Source organism: Trachypithecus francoisi, unplaced genomic scaffold (genome assembly GCF_009764315.1).
Source record: "Trachypithecus francoisi isolate TF-2019V2 unplaced genomic scaffold, Tfra_2.0 Lachesis_group1, whole genome shotgun sequence".
In the NCBI taxonomy this organism is placed as follows: domain Eukaryota; kingdom Metazoa; phylum Chordata; class Mammalia; order Primates; family Cercopithecidae; genus Trachypithecus; species Trachypithecus francoisi.
The window spans coordinates 38,761,457-38,773,730 of NW_022681454.1; the positions used below are offsets into that span (position 1 = coordinate 38,761,457).

The window sequence follows — 12,274 nt, forward strand, 5'->3', positions numbered from 1 at the left end:
AGACAAAGGCCCTGCCTTCAAGATGCACACTGTAGAGTCAGAGAAGTAAAAAGACTTCACATACAATGACTAAATGTTAAGCAAGAGTAGGTACAAATGCAAGGGCCCAAAGATTCCTTAGAAATCAAAGTTTGATTTTACTATGAGAAACTACAGCTTTACTTAAAATTGTTTTTTAAAGATTTACTACTTTTGAAGAGAGTACATACCAAATAATCCTCCACCCATCATATGTATGTGAATTACAGTGGCATTTTGATGCATTTTAAGAATTATTTGTTTTCAATAAGTCAAAGTAAACCAAAACCAAGTAACATCCCAAAGCCCAACAAGTCACTCATCAAGAGCCACATCATTCAATGTTCCAATGCCACTGGATTTAAAAATGGAATATATTGGCCAGGTGCGGTGGCTCATGCCTGTAATCCCAGCACTTTGGGAGGCCAAGGTGGGTGGATCACAAGGTCAGGAGTTCGAGACCAGCCTGGCCAAGATGGTGAAACCCTGTCCCTACTAAAACTAAAAATTTAGCCAGGCGTGGTGGCACGCGCCTGTAGTCCCAGCTACTCGGGAGGCTGAGGCAGGAGAATCCCTTGAGCCCGGGAGGCAGAGGTTGCAGTGAGCCAAGATCGCACCACTGCACTCTAGCCTGGGTGACAGAGTGAGACTCCATCTCAAAAAAAAAAAAAAAAAGGAATATATTATTAATACGTTTTTAACAGAATACATTAATTTATACCTGATACCATTTTATTATCACCTTTACTTTGTGTTTACCTTTTGATGTTTGTTCCTGAGAAATAAAATCCATGTTTCCTTTAGACTCACAAACCAAACACAAGGAGCACATTTTAAATTCACCTGTGATGTCTTGGCAAGTCCTGGTGAAATTATGAAAATGGGAGGGATTTAGAAAGATTCTCATGATAATTTGAGTTTCCCTTACTGGTTGCAGAAAAGTCACAAAAGAAAAATTTAAGGAGGAGAGTGAATAGGTAAAATTAGATTGTAAACACACTTCCAGACATGATAGCTCCAATGTTCTTTCTGTAAAGAAAAAAGAAAAACACTTTCTTTACTCTAAAGTTTTGAGTGTTTGGCATTCAAATAAATACACAGTATGCTCCCAGTTTTTCTTAGGTGGATTCAGTACATTTTAGCTTATCAGAGATAAGACTTTTTTTTTTTTTAACATGAATTAACAATAACTATTCCATTTAAATATTTCTATTTTATTATTTTTATTTATTTATTTTGAGTCAGGATCTTGCTCTGTCGCCCAGGCTAGAGTGCAGTGGTGTAATTATAGCTCACTGAAGCCTTGGCCTCCCAGGCTGAGGCAATTCTCCCAACTCAGCCTCCAGAGTAACTGTGACTGCAGGGGCATGCCACCATGCCCAGTCAATTTTTAAAAAATTATTTGTAGAGACAGGGAACCACGGTGCCCAGCAACATTTCTCTTTTAAACTTGTGAACATTCCCTATTAACTCTCAGAGAACAGGTGTCTTTATAAAGAAGTGCTTGGAATCTCAGCATTTTAACCATTCTCTATTCTGGGGAACTTTTTATGGACAAGCCTTAGGTTCTTCTGAATCCATCTGTTCCAAAATAGAGACTCAAGTCAATTGCATGGAGTTGAACAGGGTATGAAAAGTTTGAACAGTATCTCTGTATCCGTTTCCTAGGGATGTTGTAACAAATTACCACAACCTTGGTCATTTAAAACAAGAGAAATCCATTCTCTCACAGTTTTGGAGGCCAGAAGTCCAACATCAGTTTCCACAGTCAGAAACTGAGAGGTCTACATGATTATACTACCTCTGGAGGTTCTAGGGAAGAATCTGTTCCTTGTCCTTCTGGTGAATGCTGGCATTCCTTGGCTTGTGGCCACATCACTCTAATCTCTGTCTCCATAGTCATATTGCTTTCTCCTCTGTGTCTCTGTTTTCTACTTTTCTGTTGTGTGAAATCGCCCTCTGCCTCTCTTGTATAAAGACATTCGTGATTGGATTTAGGGCCGACAAGGCTAATCCAGGATAATCTTCACATCTCAAGACCTTTAATTTAGTCACACCTGTAAAGACCCTTTTTCCTTATAAGGTAACATTGACAAGTTTCCAGAATTAGCACCTGATATTTTTAGACGGCCATTATTCAGCCTACCACAACCCCTAAAGATGAAATTTAACAAGATGACATCATAATTTTTACTTTTGTCTGAAGACATACATCAGATACGGAAATTACGGTATAATAGAAATAATACTGAGTTCAGAAACGAAAGACAAACACTCTAGGCTGGATGTGGTGGCTCACACCTGTAATCCCAGTCCTTTTGGAGGTAGAGGTGGACAGATTGCTTGAGCTCAGGAGTTTGAGATCAGCCTGGGCAACATGGCCACCCCATCTCTACAAAAAATACAAAAATTAGATTAGCATCGTGTTGTACTCCTGTAGTCCTTACTACTCAGGAGGCTGAGGTAGAAGGATCACTTAAGCCTGGGAGGTTGAGGCTGCAGTGAGCCATGATCACAGTACTGCATTTCAGCTTGGGCAACAAAGGGAGACTGTGTCTGAAAAGGAGAAAAAAGGTTCCAGTGCTATATCTGTCATTAGTCAAGATACTTAGATAATTTACTTAATCTCCACGAGTCTAGTTTTCTTACTAGCAAAACAGAGATAAGCCTGCTAATCTCATGGGGTTATAGTAACACCAAATTGTGTAGTACATATGAAAACACTTTTGAAATTTGTACAAATATATGTCATTTAAAATGCAAATCCAGACCAGGTGCCATGGCTCATGCCTGTAATCCCAGCACTTTGGGAGGCCGAGGCAGTTGGATCACTTGAGGTCAGGAGTTCAAGACCAGCCTGGCCAACATAGTGAAACCTCATCTCTACTAAAAATACAAAACTTAGCCAGGCATGGTGGTGGCTACCCATAGTCCCAGCTACTCAGGAGGCTGAGGCAGGAGAATTGCTTGAGCCTGGGAGGCGAAGGTTGCAGTGAGCCAAGATCATGCCACTGCACTCCAGCCTGGGTGGCAGAGTGAGACTCTATCTCAAATAAATAAATAAATAAATAAGATGCAAACCTATATTCCAAAGTAAACATTTTAAATTAATCTTACCTTTAGGACAGAATTATCTATTATTTAATTCATAAAAATAATCAAAGCTTACTGTGTAAACATTGGGAATTCCTATTTAGCAGTAACGATCAACTAAGGAATAAGCAACCTATCTTTCAGAAATTGCCGGGTCTGATAGTCCTTTGTTAGCATAAGAAAACAACTGACCACTTTGGGAGGCCGAGGCGGGCTGATCACAAGGTTAGGAGATCGCGACCATCCTGGCTAACACGGTGAAACCCCCTCTCCACCAAAAATACACACATAAAAAATTAGCCAGGTGATGTGGCGGGCGCCTGTAGTCCCAGCTACTCGCCAGGCTGAGGCAGAAGAAAGGCGTGAACCTGGGAGGCCGAGCTTGCAATGAACTAAGATCGTGCCACTGCACTCCAGCCTGGGCGACAGAGTGAGACTCCGTCTTAAAAAAAAAAAAAAGAAAAGAAAAGAAACACAACTGACATGGTTAATTCCACCTTTATGTAGCATCTTCACCTTTATGTGCTCTATATTATTTAGAAATACTAAAAATATATTTTGCCCCATATGATTATTTCTCATATAAAAAAATAAATATATTTTTAGTATTTCTAAATAATATAGAGCACAATGAAAGAATTACTTCATTTTTTAAAATAATTTCCCCTACTCATATGCCTGGCTTCAAACTTGAAAAAAATCAAGCTCATGATTGATATTAAAGCATTTTTCAAATGTGTATAATTTGTATTTTGATAGTAATTCCATAAGTGTTTAATTACTGGTGATTTTTGTTATTATTTAATAAATTAACGGCTCATTTACTAGGCTTCTGTATTTGAAATTGCTTCTGTAATAATTCACATTTAATTTCCAGCTATACAAAATTTACTCAAATACACAATTTCATTATGTCTTAATATATTTATTTTATTTTATTTTATTTTATTTTATTTTAAGATGGAGTTTTGCTCTTGTTACCCAGGCTGGAGTGCAATGGCATGATCTCGGCTCACTGCAACCTCTGCCTCCTGGGTTCAAGCAATTCTCCTGCCTCACCCTCCTGAATAGCTAGGATTACAGGCATGCACCACCACGCCTGGTTAATTTTGTATTTTTAGTGGAGACGGGGTTTCTTCATGTTTGTCAGGCTGGTCTCGAACTCCCGACCTCAGGTGATCCGCCCACCTCCAGCTCCCAAAGTGCTGGGATCTTAATATATTTATAATCAGAGTTGTAATCAGATTGTAACTATAATAAAAAAATTGCCTTCACTAATAATGCCCCAGGAAGGATATGGAAATGCACCATCTGATGGAACTCTATAATCTTTATCTTTTCTAATATCACTAAAATACATGAAAAACTGATTTCTTGCCATTTTTCCATTTTCCTCACTGGCACTTTTCATTTTATGAAACTTTCAACTTCAATTTATATTGCTATGATATGACCTAGAAGAGAGATAGAGAAATTTTTACTGTCAATATTGTGGTCTTCTTATTCAATAAGTGACCAACTGAGCTTTCTAGAATTGATGACAGATCCTTTATATTCAGCTATGGGGTAATTTCATGACGATTTTTAAACCTCAGCTTTAAATAATTCAATTGGAAAAGAAATAAATAGAAGACACATCCTTCCCCAGTATAATTTTAAGAAATAAATAAATTCTACTCAATCATTTTTGCTATCAGGTGGACTATATTCTCATCTCCATAAACAAGGATTTACGAATTTAACCGCTGCCATTAATACTGCTGAGAGTCAACATCTAAATGCTCACTCTCAGAGATGGAAATGCATTCCAGAATTACTCCAGTACTAAGACTGCAGCCTCTCAGAGGAAGTACATAGAATACTAAACATAGAATTGTTTAGAATACTAAACATAGAATTGGAAAAATACATGGTGCTATAGGACAAATGCTCAAGTCAATTATTTTCTCTTTTTAAAGAAAATGCAACAATAAGATTAAAGAAATATCTACTACCTTTTTTAAAACTTTTATTATAAAAATATATTATACACACATATATAAATTGTATTGTGCAAGTTAAATAATAATAACTAATACCCATGTACCTATCACCCAGATTCAGAAACAGAATATTACCAATATATTTGAAGCACCACATCTCTTCTCACCCCTACACTATAGCATAGTTTAGAAATATATACATATATATAGAATATACTGTATGTATTCTGTGATTTGCTTTTACTTTGCTTAATATGTTTTAGTCATGTTGATACATAGAGCTGTAGTTAATTATATATGGTATTCCTATGAATGAATATACTATAATTTATTTATTCATTCTTCTGACAGTGAACATTTGTGTTGTTCCATTTTTTGCTTTATGAATAATGTTGCTGTGAACTGAAACTCTCATACATTGCTGGTAGAAATGTAAAAGAGTATAATCATTCTGGAAAACAGATTTTCTTATGAGTTAAACATATACTTACCATATGACCCAAAAATTCCACTCCTAGAAATTTATACAAGAGAAATAAAAACATATGTCCACACAAAGCCCTTTACATGAATTTTTATAGCAGCTTTTCTACTTATAATAGCCAAGGACTGGAAACAATTCAGATGTCTAAAAACTAGTGAATATATAAACAACTCTTGCTATATTCATGTAATGGGATACCACTCAGCAACAAAAAGGAACAAACTACAAGCAACAACATGGATGAATCTCAAAGGCATTATAAAGAAGCCAAAACCAAGTAGCTATATATTGTATGATTCCACTTATATGAAATTCAAGAAAATGGAAAACTGTATTGGCAGTAGGAAAAGGGCTCTTCTGTAACGGAGCTTTGTAATGTATGATTTGGCTTTGTGTCCTCACTTAAATCTCATCTTGAATTGTAATCCCCAGATGCTGAGGGAGGGACCTGGTGGGAGATGACTGGATTGTGGGGTAGTTTCCTCCAGGCTATTCTTGGGATAATGAGTGAGTTCTCACAAGATCTGATGGTTTTATAAGAGCCTCTTCCCCCTTCGCTCTCCCTTCTGTCTCCTGCTGCCTTGTGAAGAGGTGACTTCTTCCTCTTCAGCTTTCACCATGATTGTAAATTTCCTGAGGCCTCCCCAGCCATGCAGAACTGGAGTCAATTAAACTTCTTTCCTTTATAAATTACCCAGTCTCAGATAATATCTTTATAGCAGTGTGAAAACAGACTAATACAAGCAAGAAGAAACTTTTAGGAGTGAAAGAAAGGGTTATATCCTAATTGTGGTGCTAGGTACACTGGTATGTATATTTGTCAAAACTCATCAAACTATACACTTAAAATGGGAGCATTTTACTGTATGTAAATTATGTGTCAGTAATGTTGATGTTAAAATAATGCTACTCTGAATATTGATGAACATGTCTTTGGTGTACACTAAGGGTTTAATTACTGGGTATTTAGTGTTTCTTCAGTTTTACTAGAAAATGCCATATCATTATACAAAAATGGTTTGTATCAATTTATATTTCCACCTGCAGTGTATAAAAATTCTTTTTTTTTTTTTTTTTTTTTTTTGAGTCAGACTCTCACTCTGTTGCCAGGCTAGAGTGCAGTGGCACAATCTCATCTCACTGCAACCTCCACCTCCCAGGTTCAAGCGATTCTCCTGCCTTGGCCTCCTGAGTAGCTGGGATTACAGGCATCTGCCGCCATGCCTGGCTAATTGTTGTACTTTTAGTAGAGATGAAGTTTCACCATATTGGCCAGGCTGGTGTCTCAAACTCCTGACTCCAAGTTATCCGCCCACCTTGACCTCCAAAAGTGTTGGGATTACAGGCGTGAGCCACTGCCTGGCAGTTCTTTCTGACACATATTCTGACCAATGCTTTTCAGGTTTTTCCAATTTGGTGAGTGTTAAATAGAATCTCATCATGGTTTTAATGTATATTTTCCAAATTTTCTCTATTTTTTTCTAATTTTTGATTTTTTGTTAGGTTGTCTTTTTATTTAATTAATGTTTAGAAGTTCTTTATGTTTTCTGCTTAAAATTTCAATACATTATCTAAATTTTTTATCAGGATATCTTCTCACAGTCAGTACCTTATCTATTTGTTTTCTTTATGATCTTTTAGTTAAGGGGAGCTCTTAATGCAGTGAATTTATCAACCACTTTCTTTATAATTTGAGCTTTGTGTCTGAAGTCCTTCTTCCTCAAGGTTAAAAAGATCTTTACCTATATTTTCTTCTAAAAGTTGTTTTTAAAGTTTTGCCTTTCATATTTCATTTCTTACTATATGGAATGGCTGGGCACAGTGGCTCATGGCTGTAATCCTAGTCCTTTGGGAGGCCAAGGTGGGTGAATCACTTGAATCCAGGAGCTTGAAACCAGTCTGGCCAACATGGCAAAACCCCATATCTACAAAAAATACAAAATAATAATAATAATGATAATAATAATTAGCCAGGCGTGGTAGTGCATGCCTATAGTCCCAACTACTACAGAGGCTGAAGTAGGAGGATTGCTTGAGCCTAGGAGGTTGAGGCTGTGGTGAGCCATGATCATACCACTGCACTCCAGACTGGGTGACAGAGCAAGACCCTGTCTCAAAAAAAAATAACAACATGGAATTGTATACAGTATGATGTGTGGAACCCAATTTGTTTTTTCTTTATGTATAACCAATTATACTAGCATTAATTGAGTAGTCTATCTTTTCTTATCTGTAATGACACTTCTGTCATATAAAGCTTCCAGGTACATATAAGCATGTTTCTGAGTTCTCAATTTTGTTCCATTAGTCCACTTTTCCATCTCTGCAAAGATATCATGCTGACAAACTACTTTTCCTTTATAAAAGCTCTTATATCTGAGAGGAAAAAGTCCCCTCGCTTTGTTATTTTTCTTCAGAAGTATCTTAGCAATTTTTGGCCCTTTGCTCATTTCAATAAATTTTAAAATCAGCTTGTTAAGTTCGGTGAAGAACCCAGTTGTATTTTTGACTTGATTCTAGAATCAGTTGGAGAAGAAATATATGAAACTGAATCCCTCCTATCATTCATTTCTTCTTTTCTTTTTATTTATTTATTTATCATTTTTAGTTTTTGAAACGGAGTCTTGCTCTGTCAACAGGCTGGAGTGCAGTGGTGCGATCTTGTCTAACTGCATAACTGCAACCTCTGCCTCCCAAGTTCAAACGATTCTCCTGCCTTAGCCTCCCTGCACGCCACCACACCCAGCTAATTTTTTTGGTATTTTTTAGTAGAGACGGGGTTTCACCATGTTGGCCAGGATGGTCTCGATCTCCTGACCTCGTGATCCGTCTGCCTCAGCCTCCCAAAGTGCTGAAATTACAGGCGTGAACCACCGCACCCAGCCTTTTCTCTCTATTTATATAGAGTTCTTTGGTTTCTTTGATATCTTTCCATAAAGTTTCTAAATTTTCTCCATTATGATCTTATATATTATTAGATTAATAATCAGTTAGATTTCCTCCTAGGTGCCTTGCTTTTTGTTGCTGTTGCCAATAGTATCTTTCAGGAAATGTGTTTTCTGTCTGTTGGTGGTATATGGAAATACAACTGACTTTTAAATATCAGTCTTGGGGGCGGAGCAAGATGGCCGAATAGGAACAGCTCCAGTCTCCAACTCCCAGTGGAGCGACACAGAAGACCGGTGATTTCTGCATTTTCAACTGAGGTACTGGGGTCATCTCACTAGGGAGTGCCGGACAATCGGTGCTGGTCAGCTGCTGCAGCCTGACCAGCGAGAGCTGAAGCAGCGAGGCATCGCCTCACCTGGAAGCGCAAGGGGGAAGGAAATCCGTTTTCCTAGCCAGGGAACTGAGACACACAACACCTGGAAAATCGGTAACTCCCACCCCAATACTGCGCTTTAAGGAAACAGGCACACCAGGAGAATATATCCCACACCTGGCCGGAAGGGTCCCACGCCCACGGAGCCTCCCTCACTGCTAACTCAGCAGTCTGCCGCGATCTGTCCGCAAGGCAGCAGCCAGGCTGGGGGAGGGGCGCCCGCCATTGCTGAGGCTTAAGTAGGTAAACAAAGCCGCTGGGAAGCTCGAACTGGGTGGAGCTCACAGCAGCTCAAGGAAGCCTGCCTGTCTCTGTAGACTCCACCTCTGGGGACAGCCCACAGCTGAAGTCCAATAGGGAAAGCAGCGGGGGCTGGTGCAGACGCCAACGACTCTGTCTGACAGCTTTGGGGAGAACCGTGGATCTCCCAACGCAGGGGTTGAGATCCGAGAATGGACAGACTGCCTGCTCAGGTGGGTCCCTGACCCCTGAGTAGCCTAGCTGGGAGACATCCCCGACTAGGGGCAGTCTGACACCCCACACCTCACAGGGTGGAGTCACCCCTGAGAGGAAACTTCCAAAGGAAGAATCAGACAGGTACACTCGCTGTTCAGCAATATTCTATCTTCGGCAACCTCTGCTGCTGATACCCAGGCAAACAGGGTCTGGAGTGGACCTCAAGCAATCTCCAACAGACCAACAGACAGTCCTTCTGACTGTCAGACGGAAAACTAGCAAACAGGAAGGACACCTATACCAAAACCCCATCAGTACGTCACCATCATCAAAGCCAAGAGACAGATAAAACCACAAAGATGGGGAAGAAGCAGGGCAGAAAAGCTGGAAATTCAAAAAATAAGAGTGCATCTCCCCCTGCAAAGGAGCGCAGCCCATCGCCAGCAACGGATCAAAGCTGGTCAGAGAATGACTTTGACGAGATGAGAGAAGAAGGCTTCAGTCCATCAACTTCTCAGAGCTAAAGGAGGAATTACGTACCCAGCGCAAGAAACTAAAAATCTTGAAAAAAGAGTGGAAGAATTGACAGCTAGACTAATTAATGCAGAGAAGATCATAAACGAAATGACAGAGATGAAAACCATGACACGAGAAATACGTGACAAATGCACAAGCTTCAGTAACTGACTCGATCAACTGGAAGAAAGAGTATCAGCGATTGAGGATCAAATGAATGAAATGAAGCGAGAAGAAAACCAAAAGAAAAAAAGAAAAAGAAATGAACAAGCCTGCAAGGTATGGGATTATGTAAAAAGACCAAATCTACGTCTGATTGGGGTGCCTGAAAGTGAGGGGGAAAATGGAACCAAGTTGGAAAACACTCTTCAGGATATCATCCAGGAGAACTTCCCCAACCTAGTAGGGCAGGCCAACATTCAAATTCAGGAAATACAGAGAACGCCACAAAGATACTCCTCCAGAAGAGCAACTCCAAGACACATAATTGCCAGATTCACCAAAGTTGAAATGAAAGAAAAATCTTAAGGGCAGCCAGAGAGAAAGGTCGGGTTACCCACAAAGGGAAGCCCATCAGACTAACAGCAGATCTCTCGGCAGAAACTCTACAAGCCAGAAGAGAGTGGGGGCCAATATTCAACGTTCTTAAAGAAAAGAATTTTCAACCCAGAATTTCATATCCAGCCAAACTAAGTTTCATCAGTGAAGAAAAAGAAAATCCTTTAAGATAAGCAAATGCTTAGAGATTTTGTCACCACCAGGCTGCCTTACAAGAGACCCTGAAGGAAGCCCTAAACATGGAAAGGAACAAGCGGTACCAGCCATTGCAAAAACATGCAAAATGTAAAGACCATCGAGGCTAGGAAGACTGCATCAACTAACGAGCAAAATAACCAGTTAATATCATAATGACAGGATCAAGTTCACACATAACAATATTAACCTTAAATGTAAATGGACTAAATGCTCCAATGAAAAGACACAGACTGGCAAACTGGATAAAGAGTCAAGACCCATCAGTCCGCTGTATTCAGGAGACCCATCTCACATGCAGAGACATACATAGGCTCAAAATAAAGGATGGAGGAAGATCTACCAAGCAAATGGACAACAAAAAAAAGCAGGGGTTGCAATCCTAGTCTCTGATAAAACAGACTTTAAACCATCAAAGATCAAAAGAGACAAAGAAGGCCATTACATAATGGTAAAGGGATCAATTCAACAGGAAGAGCTAACTCTCCTAAATATATATGCACCCAATACAGGAGCACCCAGATTCATAAAGCAAGTCCTTAGAGACCTACAAAGAGACTTAGACTCCCATACAATAATAATGGAGACTTCAACACTCCACTGTCAACATTAGACAGATCAACGAGACAGAAAGTTAACAAGGATATCCAGGAATTGAACTCATCTCTGCACCAAGCGGACCTAATAGACATCTATAGAACTCTCCACCCCAAATCAACAGAATATACATTCTTCTCAGCACCACATCGCACTTATTCCAAAATTGACCACATAATTGGAAGTAAAGCACTCCTCAGCAAATGTAAAAGAACAGAAATTATAACAAACTGTCTCTCAGACCACAGTGCATCAAACTAGAACTCAGGACTAAGAAACTCAATCAAAACACTCAACTACATGGAAACTGAACAACCTGCTCCTGAATGACTACTGGGTACATAACGAAATGAAAGCAGAAATAAAGATGTTCTTTGAAACCAATGAGAACAAAGATACAACATACCAGAATCTCTGGACACATTTAAAGCAGTGTGTAGAGGGAAATTTATAGCACTAAATGCCCACAAGAGAAAGCAGGAAAGATCTAAAATTGACACTCTAACATCACAATTAAAAGAACTAGAGAGGCAAGAGCAAACACATTCAAAAGCTAGCAGAAGGCAAGAAATAACTAGATCAGAGCAGAACTGAAGGAGATAGAGACACAAAAAACCCTCCAAAAACTCAATGAATCCAGGAGTTGGTTTTTTGAAAAGATCAACAAAATTGACAGACCGCTAGCAAGACTAATAAAGAAGAAAAGAGAGAGGAATCAAATAGACGCAATAAAAAATGATAAGGGGATATCACCACCGACCCCACAGAAATACAAACTACCATCAGAGAATACTATAAATGCCTCTATGCAAATCAACTAGAAAATCTAGAAGAAATGGATAATTTCCTGGACACTTACACTCTCCCAAGACTAAACCAGGAAGAAGTTGAATCCCTGAATAGACCAATAGCAGGCTGTGAAATGAGGCAACAATTAATAGCCTACCCACCAAAAAAAGTCCAGGACCAGATGGATTCACAGCTGAATTCTACCAGAGGTACAAGGAGGAGCTGTACCATTCCTTCTGAAACTATTCCAATCAATAGAAAAAG

General features: G+C 39.2%; 1 protein-coding gene across 5 annotated transcripts in view; it reads right to left on the minus strand.

Annotated features, from left to right (window-relative positions):
• Window positions 1–12,274, minus strand: part of TMEM156 (transmembrane protein 156) — an 85,361-nt gene that overhangs the window by 33,809 nt on the left and 39,278 nt on the right. For 4 of the 5 annotated variants that reach the window (XR_004437901.1, XR_004437900.1, XM_033213997.1 and 1 more), the window contains exon 2: window positions 778–1,047. Coding sequence is in view for 3 of the 5 variants with exons in the window: in XM_033213997.1 (XP_033069888.1) it covers window positions 778–1,047 (270 nt within the window). In the remaining 2 variants the exon portion in view is untranslated. The remainder of the gene's footprint in view (window positions 1–777; window positions 1,048–12,274) is intronic. The other variant, XM_033213998.1, reaches the window with a different exon arrangement.